The 19,327-nt window shown below is 54.1% G+C and overlaps 1 protein-coding gene across 1 annotated transcript; it reads left to right on the forward strand.

The window, feature by feature from the left end:
• Positions 1-1,782: 1,782 nt before the first annotated feature.
• LOC132248242 (zinc finger protein 345-like) lies at positions 1,783-18,955 on the forward strand. Its single transcript, XM_059721202.1, has 6 exons — positions 1,783-2,199; positions 7,649-7,821; positions 9,429-9,555; positions 11,101-11,217; positions 13,938-14,113; positions 14,620-18,955. Exons 1-6 carry the CDS (start codon positions 1,821-1,823, stop codon positions 16,066-16,068), a joined length of 2,421 nt encoding a protein of 806 aa, XP_059577185.1. The 5' UTR covers positions 1,783-1,820; the 3' UTR covers positions 16,069-18,955.
• The last annotated feature ends 372 nt before the right edge of the window (positions 18,956-19,327 follow it).

Raw genomic sequence — 19,327 nt, forward strand, 5'->3', positions numbered from 1 at the left:
AATATAGGACTTTGATACAGAGACCCTAAGCCTATGGGGAGTCCTTGTCCTGTGGATTCTCCCGGCCAATGGCAGCCTTCACTGTCATTTAGACAGTGAACTGACATTACAGAGCAATAGTGTCAAGTGCTGTCTAGAGGTAATTAGTTGTGACAACAGCCTTGAAGGCATCCAAGACTCACAGTGCCCTCTCCCCAGCCAAAAGGATGCCGACTCTGGGCTGCCCAGCGTTGGCAAATTCGAAATGGTTTGAGTGAAGTCAGCCTGCAGGATCCCTTTAACCCTATCATCTTCCTTAAGCCCAGGTGTAATCCCCACGCGGAAAGTGTCCATGTAGGACTAAACCCCGGCAGGGAAATCCGAGATTACCGGGGTGACAAGGTCTGGAGATCCACCAGGATTTCCTTCCCAGCAAGGCAATGGGGAAGAGTAGGGTGGATGCGGGATGGATTAGTAGGGTGCACTGGGCACTCTCTCATCTTCAGACTGGTTCACCCACCAAAACCTGCACCTACCCCCATAGCATCTACAACCCTGCCACCTTCACCACCACCTCCCACTTGCTCCTGTATAGCATGGCACCTCTCCAGCCGCCTGACTGCTGGGGAACACACCATCCAGGTGTGCTGGGGAAGTAATAGTACTAACCCGGATCTCCCAGCACGAATAATCATCACCTCTCCTCAAGGACAGCTACCTGTCGACCTTACCTGCCCAAACCCTGGACCCACAAACATTACCCTCAATGCCACCAGCTGCCCTGAGCAATGCCCTCTGTCCAGCTGTGGCACCTAGTACACAGTTTTTCCCTATCCAGTTCTGGAAGGTGGAGAGTTTCTGCTTCCACAGACCGCCCAGCTCTGACCACAGAAATCATACTACACGAGGAAGCACACAAACACGAAATCAGACCCTTTGTGGTGAGACAAGACATTAGCAAACCTTTATTAACTGACATAACACAGTCTTTATGGCATGTCACTATTAATCCGCAAGCCCACAGTATCACCCAACTCTATCCACAGTGTGGCAATGATGTTATCCCTCTGAATGCTGGCTGGCAGGCATGGACCCAGGAGGGCGGGGGTGTCGTGACACGTGCTGTAGGACCGGGGGGGGGGTGTCGTGACACGTGCTATAGGACCGGGGGGGGGGGGGTGTGCGGGCTGGGAACCGTGCCCCAGGCCGTGGCGAACTCGGTGTATCGCGGGGCGGGTTGGGGTGAGGGTGAGCCCCGAGCCTGAGGGGAGCTGGGGCCGGCGGGGCGGGAAGCAGTCTGGGCCGACCGGCTCTTTGGGAAACTGAAGCAGGGCCCGAGGGGCGCTCGGGGGACACTGCGGCCGGGGCGCGGGTTGGGGGCTCTCCAGTCCCGCCCGGCAGCAAAGGGTTAACGCGCAAGGAAGGGGGGGGAAGGGTGCCAAGCGTGACGCAACGCTGACGTGTGGTGACGTCACGTGTGACGCGTGGGGCGGAGCCGCGGAGCGGGTGAGTACGTAAGGGTGAGCGGGAGCGCAGGACAGCAAAGCAGGCGGGGGGGGCAGGAGGGCGTGGCGGGCGTGCAGCCCCCTGCTCGGCCCAGCTCCCCGCGGAGCCCCCCCAGCTCGCAGCGGGGCACGACCTGCCCGGCCCAGAGACCTGGGGCCCCGTTTGCGGGGCCTGGGCTACGGGGAAGCCGCGGGGCCGCGGGAGGTTTGCAGCCGCCTGCCTGCCTGCCTGCCTGCGGGAGCTGCGTGTGCTCTGGCTGGAGCCCCAGCGCCGCAGCAAGGAGCAGGTGCTGGAGCTGCTGGTGCTGGAGCAGTGCCTGCCATCCTGCCCCGGGGATGAGATGCGGGGGCAGCACCGCCCTGGCGGAGGGGTTTATGGGGCTGGGGCACCACGAGACGCTCCGGGAGAAATGGTTTTGCTCTGATCGTGGATGCTGCTGTCCCCGTCCCCGTGCGATCGGGGGACGTCCCCCCCCCCCCCCCCCAACCCCATCTCACCCACGTCCCGGCTCCACGGTGACGCGCGGATCTCGTCCCCAGGTCGCGGTGAGGGTGAAGGGCGAGGAGGGGCCCTCCGACGAGATGCAGCCCCCGGGGGCCCTGCAGGACCCTGGTGATCCCCGGCGGGAGCAGCCCAGCACCCGTGGTGCGGACAGGCCTCTGGACCAGCCACCTCCCGGCCCCAGAGACGAGCCCCTGCCCCCCCAGCAACCAGGTGAGACGGAGGATGGTGCCCTCCGCGTGGGTGCGGGGGCCCGAGTCTCTGTGCTGCGAGGCTTGCGTGTCTGCCCTGCCCGCGAGGGAGTCGCTACCTGGCTGGGTTGTCACCAGACTTGCCCGCCACTTTGGGGAGTTCTCCTGGATTAGGGGCACGTTTCTGGGGTCTCTGCAACTCTGTCACTGCGCTGCTTGTGTTACTGGTGTTCCCATACGGAGCGGTATCTCTCCCTTCTGCAAGTCCTCACCCCCACTGGAGCGGTCTTTTAGGACTGAGTTTCAGTTTCAGGGCTCCTCCAGCCACCAAATCAGTGAAATGCACGCACGCATGACACCTGACCCGGTGGGGTTGATTAGCACAGACAGGCTGACACCCTCATGTACCAGGAATAAGTTCATTAAGGTAACAATGAACTGCAGTCAGACACAAGCACACAGGTGAACAGAAGACCTCTGAATCCGGCTGGGTGTGCAGCTGACACCCTCGTGGGCCAGCATCCAGTTCATCAGGGCACGTCTGAGCCAAATGGGGTCAATTGGCCTGTACATGCTGATCCATTATGTGTCTGAAACTCAGCACTTCCCGATCTTTTGCCCCAGTTGTCCTAGTAGTGGTAGTCTCTTGATGAGGGGACCCCACAGTATTTTTGGGCTTTAGAGGGATCTTTGGGTCAGGTAACAGAAGCGTTGCTGCAGAGCAACTGGGGAAGGGGAAGTAGAGAAAGAAAGAATTACCCAGTTATCACCAGTTTGACCATAAAAGTTATTTATTGGTAAGGATATGAAATTTATAATGGTGCTAGTAGTAATAGACATGCAAGGGAAAACAACAGGCCTGTGCGAGTCGGCATCGATCCTATCCGGCTTTAGATCCAGCTGCTTCAGATGCCAGGGATCTGCTCTGGAGCTCTGGACTGCGTTTCTGTCTCAATCCAGGGTGCTGCACGTGGGCAGTAGTAACCAGCAGCACACTTATAAGATGGGAAACTCCCTTCTTGAGAGCACGGAGGCAGACGGGGATCTTGGGGTCATCATTGACTCCAAGATTTACATGGGCCGACAGCGTGAGGTCACGGTTGGCAGGGCTAACCGGACCCTAACGTGCATCCACAGGCGCATCTCAAGTAGGGCCAAGGAGGTGATCCTCCCCCTCTACGCAACACTGGTCAGGCCACAGCTGGAGTACTGTGTCCAGTTCTGGGTGCCGCACTTCAAGAGGGATGTGGACAACATGGAGAAGGTCTAGAGGAGGGCCACCCACATGATCCAGGGACAGAAGGGCAGACCCTACAATGAGAGGCTACGGGACCAGAACCTGTTCATTCTTGTTTCCACCAGCACCCCCCGGGATAACAAGGAATAACGGCCACAAGTTGTTGGACAGTAGGTTTAGATTAGACATCCGTAGGAACTACTTCACAGTCAGGGCGTTTAGGATCTGAAACCAACTTCCAAGGGAAGTGGTGCTGGCTCATCCCTTGGGGTCTTTAAGAAGTGGCTCGATGCCTACATGGCTGGGGTCACTTGAGCCCAGTTTCTCTCCTGGCCAGGCAGGAGGTCAGACTTGAAGATCAGCAAGGTCACCAGATTTGCCTACCACTTTGGGGAGTTCTCCTGGATTAGGGGCACGTTTTTGGGGTCTCTGCATCTCTGTCATTACGCTGCTTGTGTTACTGGAGTTTCCATACGGAGCGGTATCTCTCCCTTCTGGAAGTCCTCACCTGCAGTGGAGCGGTCTTGCAGGACTGAGTTTCAATGGGGCTGGGCTCCTCCAGCCACCAAATCAGTCAAATGCGCACGCGCACACCCCCCCCCCCCCCCCCCCGGGTTGATCAGCATGGACAGGCTGACACCCTCATATACCAGGAATCAGTTCATTAAGGTTACAATGAACTGCAGTCAGACACGAGCACACAGGTGAACAGAAGACCCCTGAATCCGGCTGGGTGTGCACCTGACACCCTCGTGGGCCAGAATCCAGTTCATCAGGGCACGTCTGATCCAAACGGGGTCAATCGGCCTGTACACACTGATCCCATTACGTGTCTGAAACTCAGCACTTCCCAATCTTTTGCCCTAATAGTCGTAGTAGTGGTAGTCTCTTGATGAGGGGACCCCACAGTATTTTTGGGCTTTGCCGGGATCTTTGGCTCAGGTAACAGAAGTGTTGCCCACTTCAAGAGCGATGAGGACAACATTGAGAGGGTCCAGAGGAGGCCACCTGCATGATCCGGGGACAGCAGGGCAGGCCCTACAGCGACAGGTTACGAGACCTGACCCTGTTCAGCCTCCACAAGAGAAGGCAGAGGGGGGACCTGCTAACCATCTATAAACTAGGGGGCACCAGAAGGGTTTGGGGGGGGACCTTGTTTCCCCTAGCACCCCCCGGGATAACAAGGAATAACGCCCACAAGTTGTTGGAGAGTAGGTTTAGATTAGACATCCGTAGGAACTACTTCACAGTCAGGACAGCTAGGATCTGGAACCGACTTCCAAGGGAAGTGGTGCTGGCTCCTACCCTGGGGGTCTTTAAGAAGTGGCTTGATGCCTGCCTGGCTGGGGTATTTGAGCCCAGTTTCCCTCCTGCCCAGGCAGGGGTCGGACCTGAAGATCCGCAAGGTCCCTTCCCACGCGACTTCTGTGATTCTATGATCCGGCTGCAGATCCGGCCATAGGGTTTAAAGGTGAATCAATTAAATATCTATAACTTTGTTGTTTTTTGTCTGATTTAGATGAAAATTTCAGGGATGGTAGCCTCTGCCAGGGTCATGAAGCCTGTCAACTTTCAAGAGGATTTATGCAGGGGCTTGGGGGGGAACTGTACCCCAAATTTCTGAAAGCAAAATTCCTGTCACATCTAAGTCACGAGACAGGGAGGTTAAGACTGCAGGGGTGGTAGCTCTTACTGAGGCCACAAAGTCTGCCAGGTTTCAGGAAGGTCGGTGCAGGGGATTGGGGGGAACTGTACCCCAAGCTGCGGACAAGCAAAACTCGTGCCATGGGTGACCCTGTGCATGTTGGGGCGCAGCGGGGTGACAGCTGCAGGGATGGTGGCCCCTGCTGCACCCAAGACGCCTGCCAGCTGTGGAGGAGATCGGTTGGGGGCGGTCTGGGGCCCTGCACCCCTAGGTGCTGACAGGCAAAGCTCGTGCCATGGGTGCTTGTGGGACTGACTGTCTGTTTTGGGGCAGCTGATTGTTTGTGTTTATTCTTTCCTCTCCTTAGTCTGGGTTTGTAGGTACGAACTGCTGGCAATTAACTGGCTACATTAGCTAGGTCCTGTGTATTGCGCCGGTCCCTGTGTGAATCATGATTGATTGGTAACTGGTAACACAGGAGCTTAGCAGCTAGGCCTGCAGTAGTGCCTCCCACACCCCAAGACACACACAGTCATTCCCACAAGCACCCCTGGCATGAGTTTTGTCTGTCAGCAGCTAGGGATGCAGGGCCCCAGACCCCACCGCACCGATATCCTCGACAGCTGGCAGGCTTCGTGGCCGCAGCAGGGGCCACTGTCCTTGCAGCACTGGGAAGCCTAACGAGGCCAGCGCTTCGACCCGGATGTGCTGCTTTGGACCCCAAAGCGTCCGAAGCTTCTCTGGATCCGAAGGTCTGTCCGAAGCCTCACACAGCCCTAGAAAACAAAAGAGAGAGTGAGAGCTGGGATCTCCCCCTTCCAAGGCACTCGGGTGTTTTGTTGACAGGGAAAGTTGCCAGCACAATCGTTGAAGGTTAACCAGGCAACAGAAAGATGGTGTCAGAGAGATTTCTCTCTCCTGAAGCACACTGTTTTCTGCTTTACAGCTTTCTTATACCCTTAGTCCACCGTCTTCAAAGCATTCTTTTAATAGTGTAGATCAAGAGGGTCCCAAGCCATAATTGACAGGGAAAACCCTGTTATAGAAACAGTTTCCATTTAAATGAATTGCCTTTTTCAGTGACAGGGGGTTATCTGGTTTGGAACATCTCAAGAAACTGATTCACAACAGGAAGATCATCAAGTTTTAAGAAGTAACCAGACACCTAGGAGCCAGCTTGAAATTATTATGAATACATAAGATGGACTTGAAGGGCTTCTCAGATGGCCTAGCTATGCTTGCACTGTGAAGTCAGCATCGGTGTTGTGTGTTTTACCTCTTGTGAACAGACCTCAGCTCAGCATGACTTTCAGATCATAATGTTGTCTTTGAACACACTTAAAGGGATTGATTACTTGAAGTGTTCATAAACATTGTGGAGAGGACTTCCACCAGTCATGCTGGGAAAAGTATGACAGCATTTGTGGTCGGGGCTCCACTTGGCCGGACGCCGCGATGAACCCTGAACCATTGTTCAAGTGTCGCCCGTACCCGCTCTGACTGAGTCTCTTTCCTCCGCATTCCCCAACCCAGCAACCGAGTTTTACTGAATCAAGTTTAAATAGGCCTCCCATAGTGGGACCGGGGAATGTACGTCCCAAGATGCATATCAAACTTTCCTTCTGCTTAGTTTTGGTTAGATGAGGTGGGAGAGGAGAGGGGAGAAAAATTGCTTGGTAAATCCAGCCAGCTGGGTGCCAGGGCTCCCTCAGGAACACAGAGCTGACAGGTAACAGGGTGGGCAGCTTCCAGGCCGAGACCCGGATCTTCCTCCCTGCACGGGTGCAGCCCCTGCACAGAGAGGCTTTACCTTGCTTGGGGCTTGTCGTGCTGCCACAATAACTTCACATGCCTGCAGTCAGTGTTCACTGCCCTTTCTTCATGTCCCCGTGAGCCCTCTGTGCCCGAGAAGGGGCTGGTGTAGGTGATGGGGAAATTAGATTCCCCAGCAGGCCTTGACTAATGAAGGTACAGCTAACCCAGGCCTGTGTGCTGCTGCAGACTCCCCTGACCTGGAGCAGACCTGGGAGCTGTCCGCAGACGAAAGCTGCTCAGGCTGGTGGCCCAGGCGAGGCTTGATCCCAGGGGCAGGGAAGGGGCGGTGGGTCTCCACTCTCCAGCAGCGTGAGCACCGTCCCGCGGTGCAGAAATCTCCCTTCCACAGCATGGTGGCGGGGTCAGTGCTCCACAGATCAGTGGTTCTTGTTCTCCTGGTGCCCCTGCAATCGTTTCACAGCCCAGGAGCAGACTGACCTTGCGTTTCCCCTCCCCTGCCCTTAGGATGTGGATCTGGTATGGACCCAGCATCGCTCGAGCTATTTTCCCCAGGAGCGATGTCCCTGCAGGCTCTGTTGTGGTGCAGCAATCACCTCCCCACGCTGGGACAGAGTTACCAGGGCTCATCTCCAGCCTCATGCCTGTGGAGGTGTGTTAGCAAGAGCTGCGGGATTCTGAGTCTTCTTTCTCCCCCCTCTTCCACACACTGAAGCCCCCGTCTCCTCAGTCCCAGGACAGTGCAGGAGACTCGCAGGGCTTTCCCCATGTCAGCAGCACCAGGGCTCACGTGTGCACTCCCTTCCCCACGCGCAGGTGCTGGGACCCTGCAGAGAGCTGAGCAGCAGCCTGCTGAGGAGGGGCCGGTGATCCTGGAGCTGCAGAGGACATGCGCAGGGAGCCTGGAGGAGAGGAGCTTCCTGACCCCTGAGCCAGGCCAAGTGCAGAAGGGGCAGGGCATGCCTCCAAAGCAGGAGGAGAGCTCGGAGGTGAGCAGGGCACCCAGTTCACTTGTGGTGGGGAGTACAGGTGGGGCAGAGCGCAGGAGTAGCTGGGCATGCTGTAAAGAATTTGGGGAGCAGAGAGACCTGAAGAGCATGAAGGCTGCATTGATGGAGGATGCAAACACCCCAAGCTGCATTAGCAGGAGCTCCCTCCCGAGTGCAGATACCAGGGGTGCTGGCGCAGGCATGGCAGGTTACAGTGCGTGGAGCCGGGGCTCCCTGCCTCTAAACATGCTGGCCAGACTGCCCCAAAGGACCGAGCAAATAGATCGTGATGAGCTGGGCTAAGGTCAGCACATCTGCTCCTGTGTCCACATCTGCATCCACATCACATGTCTGCTGAAGACTGGGGAGTTGTGTCCCCTTACCTGTCATGGCTAGCATGGGAAGCTAGCATACTGCAGAGTGCACGACTACACGGCCAGGTGGGTGGCCAACTGGCTTAGGGACCACACCCAGAGAGTGGTGGTGGATGGTTCCTTCTTGGCCTGGTGGGAGGTGGGCAGTGGGTTCCCACAGGGTTCGGTCCTCGGACTGATATTATTCAATATCTTCATCAGCGATTTGGATGAGGGCGTGGAGAGCACCCTCTCCAAGTTGGCTGATGATACCAAGTCATGGGGCAAAGCTAGTACACTGGAGGGCTGGGAGCAGATTTAAGCTGAGCTGGATAGGTTGGATCAATGAGCAAAGAGAAATAGGATTCAATTTAATAAAGATAAATGTAAGGTACTCCACCTGGGAAGGAGGAAGCCCCAGCACACCTACAGATTGGGGAGTGTCCTTCTCAGCAGCTGGGAGGCAGAGACGGATCTTGGAGTTATAATTGACTCCAAGAGGAACATGAGCCGGCAGTGTAATGAGGCCATCAACAAGGTCAATCGCACCTTGTCGTGCATTAGCAGGTGCATGACCAATAGATCAAGGGAGGTGATGCTCCCCCTCTATGCGGCACTGGTCAGGCCGCAGTTGGAGTAGTGTGTCCAGTTTTGGGTGCCGCACTTCAAGCGGGACGCGGGGAATCTGGAGAGTGTCCAGAGGAGGCCACTCACATGTTTAGTGGTGTTCATGATAGACCCTACGGGGGGAGGTTGGGAGAGCTGAATCTCTTCAGCCTGCACAAGAGACGGCTGAGGGGAGATCTCTTGGCCGCCTTTAAATTTATTAGGGGAGGTCAATGGGGAATAGGGGAAATGCTGTTTACTAAGGCGCTCCAGGGAGTGACTAGGAACAATGGGTGTAAACTAGTTGAAGGTGGATTTAGGTTAGATATTAGGAAGAAATTTGTCATAGTAAGGGTGGCCAGGATCTGGAATGGGCTTCCAAGAGAGGTGGTGCTATCACCTAGCTTGGAGGTTTTCAAGAGGAGGCTAGATAGTCACCTGGCCGGGGTCATCTGACCTCGGTCCGCTTTTCTGCCAGGGGCAGGGGGTCGGACACGATGATCCATTGTGGTCCCTTCTGACTCTACAATCGATGAATCTATGGCTAAGATTGCAATTCGTGGTAGTACCCAGTGATTGCAGACAGGGCTGTTGGGCCGGGATCAGCTGGCGCAGGAGACACTGATGGTGCAACGCTTGTGCCTGCAGCTCCGGGAGGTGTTCGAGGACGTGGCTGTGTATTTCACGCGGAAGGAGTGGGAGCTGCTGGACGATGAAGACAAGGTGCTTTACCAGGACCAGATGCTGAAGAATCACCAAGCCCTCGTTTCCCTGGGTAAAGCTCTGGGTTCTGCTTCCCCCCAGAGATATGCGAACTGTGCAGTTTTGTAGTCACCTCCCTGTTTCAGTAGTCTCATCCTCATGAACTTATGGCTGGAGGTTTAAATCCCCTTCCTCCCCACTGCCCTGCCAGTGATCAGGCCTCCCTCACATTTCAGACTGAGATCTCCTCCTTCATTTGCTCTAGCCGCCTTCACCTGTGCCTTCCCCGTTCTTGTGACTCCTGGTTCTTCCGTATGCAGCAGTTTCTTGGCAACATGATCTCCCTTTGCCTTCTCAGCATGTTCACATCATCTCCAGGTCATTGTACATGAATGCACTAAGAGGTGTTCCTTGGGGGAGGATTCTGATTTTCTCCATCTGAGCTAGGGAGTCGTCTCCAGACGATCCTTGCATGCTCTGTTCTGTGATATCTAGGTCCCCTTTCTCCTGTCATTATGACCTGGCAGAAGTTAATAGAAAGTTTTATCTGCCTCTGCTGCTACAACGGGAAGAGGCATTTCCTTAACTGCTCCTCTAGCGACATGTGTACATGAGATGTAAGCCAGGTTTGTCTGCCAAGGGGTCGCTGGAAGCTCCCGTCCACATCCCTTCCTAACATCTTCATCTTCGTAGGTCAGAGATTCTCAAGCTCCCTCTGCCCCTCTCAGAAGTTTTCTTGTGCTCTTCCTAAAATCCCTCTGCTGATCGGATGCCCATCATTGTGACGACAAGAAGTGGGCTAGCTGCAGGACCTAGTGAGAACCAGTTTTCATTTCCAGAGGATCTCTAATACAGGGGCTTGTACTGGCTTGTGCTCAGGGTTGCAGTACTGAGCTTTTTTTACTAGGTCAGTTTGCTTTTCTGATGCTTTCTTTCCCCCGCCTTTCCCCCAGGGGATTTCCTTAAGGAAGTGCTTCTGTGTTTGGTCTAGCTTAACAAAGATCATTTAGACCATTTCTATAATATGGCCTTTCATGTGCTGTTAAATGTGTCTCTATCTGCCTTCTTTTGTCCGTATCCACAGCTCCCAGGAACTTGGTGTTCAACCCCTCAGTACTTGCCAATCTGTGCACTCATCGCCCCTCCTGGGGTGATCCTCCCAATGGACAGGATGATAGCTATTTTGCACCTACAGGTATAATTTCCTGTCCCTGGTGATGATGAATTAATTATTCTCTCTCCCAGAAAAAAATGTCATTGTCGCCTATGTGACATGTATGCTTTTCCCTGCCCTAAGTCCCCTCACTAAGCTCATTTTCACTTCTTTTCCTGGTATTACACTGATAAGATAAATATTATGCATCCATAAGTGTGTCCAATATTTCTTCCTCTTGGGACCTTGAAAGCAGTGAAAGTTTTTTTTTTGCTCCGTGGTTCATCATGGGTCAGTGCATCTCTACACTTGTCCCTGGTGATGCTGTCAGTTTAAATACCCGTCCTTCCTTGTCCATCAAGCCTCTAGCAGACATCTTGGGTTCACTGGATGCATTCCCGAATGCCAGTTGGATTCTGCATCCCGTACCCGGTCACAAATGCTCTTTAACCACTGCCCAAACAGGCTATCGAGGTCCCACACCTGACTTAATCTGCAGCATCCAGCAAGGACGGGTGGATCTTTGGACCTGTGCTGATGAGGACTGTGGGGAAATGTCAAGAGAGGAGGACCTAGTGCCAGGTGAGTTGTGGCTGTCCCTCGCTCCCGACTGCTGTCAGTAAAGCTCCATGTCCTGAGTGCCAGCAGGACCTGGGAAGTGCACGCCTGCCCTGTGTTGCCATTGCTGTGTGCTGGCCTCAGACACAGTATATTATGCTGTAACACAGGGACAGGCAATTATTTAGGCTGGAGGGCTGGGTAAGCAGTTTTGTTGAGTTGTCAAGGGCTGCAAGGGTGGCCCCATCCCTTGATTGCCATCTTGGAACCAGACGTCCTGTCCTAACCTCTGATCTTTGCCACCAGAAGTCCCTCCCCTTGTCCCGAAATGTACTCCTTTTGGGAAGGGGATTAGACATCCTGGAACGGGAAAAAACCAAAAGCCAATTGTATACTAAAAATCAAATATCCATAATAATACCTTTTAATTTTATTTAAAAAATATATTTTTGCCCTGATTTGTGAGTGTGTGTGCTGTGTATCTTTAGGAATGAGTGCATAATAGCTCAGAAAGAAGTCTTACTCTTGTATATCGTGTGGGGGCGGGGGGGTTGTGTGTGGAAGACTGTTAGAGGTGCACCCATATATTGGTCTGATATTGGATCAGCACTGATATAAAGAATATTGATGGTATTGGAAATCGGCCTGATGTGGCCAAGAATTTGGCGGATCAATGCCTGTGTGTACGGGATTTGTGTGGGGCAGTGGGGTGCGTGGAGGGGGAGGGGAGGTGCGTGTGTGCGTGTGTGAGGTGTGTGTGCATGTGGAGGCGAATGGGTCTTCCCCCAGAGGCTTGCGGGTGTGAGTGTAGGGGAGGGTGTGGGGTTTATGGGGTGTCTGATTGCGTGGGAGATGGTGTGGTTGTGGGGTTTGTGTTGAAGGGTTTGAAGGTATGTGGGGTGTGCATGGGAGCCCCTGTCCCCACCCCTGCCCCGCAACAGCCCAGATCCTGTATACCTGTGGATTTTTTCCCTGCCACAGCCAACAGTGCACAGCCCCCGCATGGCCCAAGCCTGCTCCTCCCGTACATGGGACTTTCAACCGACCTGGGCATTCAGCATGGCTAGGACAGCTCCTTCTCACTGCCACCGCAGCTGCCCCCAGCTCCATGGTAACAGCGGGGGCCACTGCTTGCACCCCCAACCCCATGCGCCCTGTGCCAGCTCTGGGCTCACCCCTCCAGGCTGAGCAGCAGCAGCTGGACAGAAACTTACTCATTGCGGGGGGAAAAACAGGCCCTCCCCCTTGCTGCTGCCAGGCAGTGTTTGGTGCGGCTCCCCGCGCCATGCTGGGTTTCCCTGTGACACGGTCACCACCGACTCTGGGTGCCCTGCGACTGCTCTGTGCTGCCACTGCTGCCCTGCCAGGCAGCTTGGAGGTGACGGTGATGTGGTAGAGACTGAGGGCAGCTCGGCACGGGACGCTGTCACTGTTTAGCCAGAAAGGCGAACCTGAAGCTGCTGTGGAGCGCACGAGATCAGGGCTGCGTGCACTGGTACCTGCCACTGCACCCCGGCTTGCAGCCAGAAGGAACATGCCCGGCAGGCAGCAGGATGCAGCACAGCTGGGGAATGCCTCAGCCAGGCTGGACCAAGGAACTCTGTGTGCTGACAAAGCCCCTCCGTGGGTTGGATGTGGGCCACCGGCTGTATTCTGCCCAACCGACTGTAATGTTGTTACCACTCTGTGAAACTGAAGAAGGTGGAAACAAGCAACTCTTCCCTTCTTCTTCTTCTAATGACACATCTTAGGGCACAGTCAGGTTTGCTGTCTTGATTGTCGTCCCAAATCTAATTTCCGTGGGCTGCCACGATCTCAAGTTGCCATCTTCACTCAGCAAAATAAGCATTCATTCCCCAGCCCAAGGTAGCCATATCTGTGTAACACCCTCTGCCAGGGTATGATGGGATTTGTAGTCCCCCATTGAAATGATCATGGTATACAGAGGGTTTGTGTAGCCATTCCTGTTGGTCAAGAAAGAAGCTGCGGCTGTCCCTGACTTCTTCTGGTCAAGTTGACCTGGAGCCCAGGAAACGTTTCATCCTGGTCTCAGGCTGCAATTAATGGCTCCGTGGCACGGGTGGGATTACTAAGATTTCAGGTTGTGGGAGGAAGTGAATTACCCATGGTTTGCATCAGAATTGTCCCCTCCCTGTTTCCTCTCTGGGGCCTTGAGTGTCAAGAAGCCTGAGACTCAGCGCAGAGTCCTGGTTCAGGGTCATGCCAAGGCCTTAGGCCCTTTGCAGATGCCTGTGACATGCAGGTCATCTGGGACCGGTCAGCAGAGGAAAGCTCCATGGGTGCATTCGCTGCACAAGAGCTTTCCCTGGAAGCAGGCAGGAAGCACAGCCCTGCTCCTCTCCCCAGAACAGGGCGCCACAGCTCTACATCCTCCCCTCAACCTCAGCCCATTAGAGCATGAAGTTATTCAGGAACTGCCCAAATGTACGTCCCACATGTGCTTGTCCCAGCAGGGCCTGAAGTGATGGTATGGACAGCAGGGCCAGAAACTCTTGAGAGTCGGGCTCTGAACTGGACTGAGTAGGGAACATTAGCCCAGCACAGGGACCTGGCCCTTCCTCACCCCAGCACTTCAGGTTTTGGCAGGAAGACCTCGTTTTCTTGAGGGAACACAAGTGCCAAGGTCCAGACCTCCTCTGAGGCTTATCCAAGCAGAAGGAAAGCAGTGTTTGCTCTCTGCCAGCAGCGTAGGGACAAATGTGGAGTGTCTCTTCCCCATGCAGGAGGTGCCTGGCTGCTGAGCAGAGCTGAGGAGCAGCCTCCTGTGGAAGAGTCTGCAGACATGGAGCCAGCGCAGACTTCCCCAGGGAGTATGGCTGAGATGGACTCCCTGAGACCTGAGAAGGAGCGATGCTACGAGAGTCAGGGGAGGCCCCAAAAGCAGAAGCAGAAGGAGAAGGTAGCCACAAGCCAGGTACCATCTCTAGTTGGGCATGAGGGTGGAGAAGGCCAGAACCTAGAAAGAGCCTGGGTGCAGGCAAGAAGTTGTGCAGTTGAGAGACCTAAAGAGCCACTGGAAAGATGCACTGCATGCAAGCAAAGGCAGTGGAGATGACCTTGGAGGGAAGCAGGAGCTCAGTGCCCAGCACAGGGGCAGAGCTCAGCCCTAGCTGAAGGTCAGGAAAACCTTTAAGTGCTCATCACTCCTGGCTCTTCACAAAATAAGGTAGACTGGGGAGAAGTCCCATGTATGCACTAAGTGTGGGAAGAGCTTCACCTGCCTCTGCCCTGGTTGCTCACCGCTAGACCCATTCTGGAGAGAGACCCAAGCACTTCACCAAATTGGGGAAGAGCTTTGTGCTCCCCACAGACCTGGTCAAGCAGCTACATGTGCAGAGGGGGAAGTGTCAGACACAGCTGTGGCACAAGTGGCAAGACCTTAACTGCTTTCTCTCCTTGTCCCAGGACCGGTGCATCCCCCGAGGGAGGATCACTCACCACTGCACTGAGTGCCGGAAGAATTTCACCTGCTTGCAAGACCTGTCCCAGCATGAGTGTGTGCGGAAGCACTGCACCAAGTGTGGGAAGAGATTCAGGCAGCTGTCCAACTTGGCGAGGCACTGGTGCATGCACACGAGAGAGAAGCCACATCAGTGTTCAGAGTGCGGTAAGACCTTCGCTCACTCCTCCAGGCTGGCTCAGCACCACCGTATCCACACAGGGGAGAAACCCCATCAGTGCTCAGAGTGTGGGAAGAGATTCACTCGCTCCTCCAGCCTGACTAAGCACCAGCGTGTCCACACAGTGGAGAAGCCACATCAGTGCTCAGATTCTGGGAAGAGTTTCACTCAGTCCTCCAGCCTGGCTCTGCACCGGCGTATTCACACAGGGGAGAAAACACATCAGTGCTCAGAGTGTGGGAAGAGCTTCACTCTCTTCTCCAGCCTGGCTCTGCACCGGCATATCCACTCAGGGGAGAAGCCACATCAGTGCTCACAGTGTTGGAAGACATTCACTCGGCCGTCCCACCTGGCTCAACGCCAGCGTATCCACACAGGGGAGAAGCCCTATCAGTGCTCAGAGTGTGGGAAGAGCTTCACTCAGTCCTCCAGCCTGGCTCTGCACCGGCGTATCCATTCAGGGGAGAAGCCACATCAGTGCTCACAGTGTGGGAAGACATTTACTTGGTCTTCCAACCTGGCAAAACACCAGCGTATCCACTCAGGGGAGAAGCCATATCAGTGCTCGGAGTGTGGCAAAAGCTTCACTCAGCCGTGCAGCCTGGCTCAGCACAAGCATATCCACACAGGGGAGAAACCCCATCAGTGCTCAGAGTGTGGGAAGAGCTTCACGCTCTCCTCCCACCTGGCTCGGCACCAGCGTATCCACACAGGGGAGAAGCCACATCAGTGCTCAGAGTGTGGGAAGAGCTTCACGCTCTCCTCCCACCTGGCCCAGCACCAGCGTATCCACACAGGGGAGAAGCCATATAAGTGCTTAGACTGTGGGAAGAGCTTCACTCAGGCCTCCAACCTGGCTGATCACCAGCGTATCCACACAGGGGAGAAGCCCCATCAGTGCTTAGAGTGTGGGAAGAGCTTCACTCAGGCCTCCCAACTGGCCCGGCACCACCGTGTCCACACAGGGGAGAAGCCACATCAGTGCTCGGAGTGTGGGAAGAGCTTCACTGTCTCCTCCTCCCTCACTGACCACCAGCGTATCCACACAGGGGAGAAGCCACATCAATGCTCGGAGTGTGGGAAGAGCTTCACTGTCTCCTCCCACCTGGCTCGGCACCAGCGTATCCACACAGGGGAGAAGCCACATCAGTGCTCAGAGTGTGGGAAGAGCTTCGTTCAGTCCTCCCACCTGGCTGTGCACCAGCGTATCCACACAGGGGAGAAGGCACATTAGTGCTCTGAGTGTGGGAAGAGCTTCACTCTCTCCCCCATCGTGGCTAGGTACCAGTGTATCCACAGAAGGGTGAAGCCAACTTCATCAGAACTGAACACCACCAGGTGCAAACTGCCCCTTCTGCCCTCCTTCCCTCCATGCCATTCTCGAGAGCAGCATCCTTGGTAATCAAGCCCAACAATTTAATGCGATCCCCCTGTGGTGGTTCCCTACATCCTCTCAAGACCTATGAAATGCGATAATAGAGGTAAAGAAGGTGTATGCTGTGACATGTCCTGCCCCTTGTGTGGAAGGGCGGGGAAAGAATGAAGGCATCCTCTGGGTGAAATGCATCTTGTTGTAATCTCCCTTTTGGTAATACTGAGGCTTTCCTCCTTGAGGCTGAACAGGTTCAGGTTCTTCATTCTCTCCACGTAGGGCCTGTCCTGCTGCCCTCTCACCAAGCGGGTGGCCCTCCTCTGATCCCTCTCCAGGCTGGCCACATCTCTTTTGAAGTGCGGCGCCCAATACTGGACACAGTACTCCAAATGCGGCCTGACCAAAGTCGCATAGAGTTTGAGCATCACCTCTCTGGACCGGCTTGAGATGCACCTTTGGATGCATGACAAGGTCTGGCTGGCCTTGCTGGCTGTGGTCTGGCATTGGCGGCTCATGTTCATCTTGGAGTCAATAATGATTCCAAGATCCCTTTCCGCCTCTGTGCTTTCAAGGGGAGAACTCCCAGTCTTTATGTATGCTGTGGATTCCTTCTCCCCAGGTGCAGCACCCTGCATTTGTCTGCGTTGAACCCCATCCTATTTTCATCTGCCCACTTTTGTAGTCTGTCTGAATCTAGATGCAGCCTCTCTCTCCCTTCAAGTGTGTCCACCTCGCCCCACAACTTAGTGTCATCAGCAAACTTGGACAGCGTGCTTTACACCCCCTTGTCCAAGTCGCAGATGAAGCACTAGCGTATCCACACAGCCTCTCTCACCTTTGAAGTGTGTCCACCTTGCCCCACATCTAAGTGTCATCAGCGTTCCACCCCCTCATCCAAGTCACGGATGAAGATGTTAAACAGTGCGGGCCCGAGGACCAAGCCCTGGGGGACCCTAGTGCTCACATCTCGCCAGGGTGAGGACAGCTCATCCACCACTACTCTGGGTGCGCCCCATCAGCCAATATTTTACCCATCCTACTGTGCAGGCAATGATGCCACAGTCACTTAATTCATTGATGAGGATGGGGTGAGAGACAGTGTCAAAGGCCTTTTTAACGTGTAGAAAGACTATGTCCACAGCGACACCATCATCCAAGGAATTAGTTACTTGGTCGTAAAAGGCAATCAGGTTGGTCTGGCAGGAACTGCCTTTGGTGAACTCATGCTGATTGCCCCCAAGCATGATCTCCCCTGCAGGCCTTCCACAGATGTGCTCCTTGATGATCCCCTCCTAGAGCTTCCCAAGCACCGAGGTGAGGTTTACAGGCCTATAGTTACTCGGGTCCTCCTTCCTCCCTTTCTTGAAAATAGGGACCACATTAGCCAGGTTCCAATCCCCCGGCACCTGGCCAGATGACCACGAATGCTCATCCAGCCAGGCCAAAGGGACCCCTGCCAGCTACCTCAACACCCTTTGGGTGGAGGGCATGTGGACCTGCAGATTTAAAAATGTCTAGCCCTTCCAGATGATCCCTAACTACATCTGCACTGACTGAAGGCTTGATAGAGCTATCCCCAAGGTTGTCCCTACCTCTGGTAGGTGGGATATCCCAGTCCCTGTTCAGGAAAACAGAGGCAAAGAAACTGTTAAAAATATCAGTTTTCTCTTCCGGTGTGGCCACCAGATTACCATTTGTGTCTTGCAGGGGCCCTACATTGCCTGGTGCCCTCTTCTTGCTCCCTATGTACTTGAAAAAAGACTTTTTGTTGTCCTTAATCCTGGATGCTCGCCTGAGCTCCATCTCTGCCTTGGCCTTCCTAACAGCCCTCCTGCACCCCTGGGCTGAGGAGAAGTACTCCTCCTTGGTGACAGTTTCTCCCTTCCACTGGTTGTATGCCCCGCGTTTAGTCCTCAGGCATTGCTGAATTCCCCTGCTGAGCCAAGGGGGTTTCTGAGCGCTCTTACTCCCTTGCTTCTCTCAGGGACTGTTATCCTTTGGGCCTGGAGGATCTTCCTCTTAAGGTACGCCCATCCCTCATGGGCTCCCATCTCGTCTCCCTTCTAGGCCCTTAGTGCCTGCCCCACTAATCTCCTAAACTCATTAAAGTTGTTTTCTCATTTAGTCTGGAGAAAAGAATACTGAGGGAGGCTTGAAGGGCAGCCTTCAACTCCCTGCAGGAGGGTTCAAAAGAGGATGGAGCTGGGCTGTTCTCAGTGGTGGCAGATGCCAGAACAAGGAGCAACAGGCTCAAGTGGGAGCAAGGGAAGTTTAGGTTGGATATTTGAAGTATTTTCTTACTAGAAGGGTAGTAAAATACTGGGCTAGTGTACCCAGAGAGGTAAGTGGTGGAAGCTTTATCCTTGGAAGTTTTCAAAACCTGTCTAGACAAAGGTTTGTCTGGGATGATCTAGTTGGAAATGGCCCCTCTTTGAGCAGGGGGTTGGGCTAGATGACCTCCTGAGGTACATTCCAACCCTCATTTTCTATGGCTTTTTAGAGGCATGCCTGTTCTATACATTTGGGAGTATTGGTAATAGCCCTGATGGTCTTCCCTGGCATATATTTGCATTTTCATAGACCTGCATTTTGCATATTGTCTTAAATTTCTATTCCACTCAGGAGAGCCCACAAACACCAGCATAATCATCCTGACTGAAGAAGGGTGTTTGTGCCCAAAAGCTCGTACAGAACTATTATTCCAATGATTTAGTTGATCTAATAAAAGATCTCAAGTTTACCCAAAGAACCTTGTCTGTGTTGCATACATCGTCATCACTTGTTGGATAGGCTGTACTATACTTTCTGATCATTGAGCTCTCACCTGCATTTCATTCTTAAAGCTGCTAGCTGAATGAAGCTACATGGAGGTTTGTGAGTCATTTTGGTGGGACCACCTCTTCAACATTTTTTGGTGCCCATAAGGACTCGGGTTTACTAGGTGTCCCCTGAGCCCTCAGGCTTTGTGCTGTTTGGGGAAGAGGGCTGGAGGGCACTGTCCCCATTTTGTTGCATTTTGCTTCAAATAATTTGCTCCTTTTCAGCCATGGTTTGTCATATAGTTCCATAGTTGGTCGGGTCAGGAGGGACCGGAGCAGTTCATGAAGTCCGTCCCCTGCCG

This window comes from Alligator mississippiensis, chromosome 2 (assembly GCF_030867095.1).
Source record: "Alligator mississippiensis isolate rAllMis1 chromosome 2, rAllMis1, whole genome shotgun sequence".
Lineage (NCBI taxonomy): Eukaryota > Metazoa > Chordata > Crocodylia > Alligatoridae > Alligator > Alligator mississippiensis.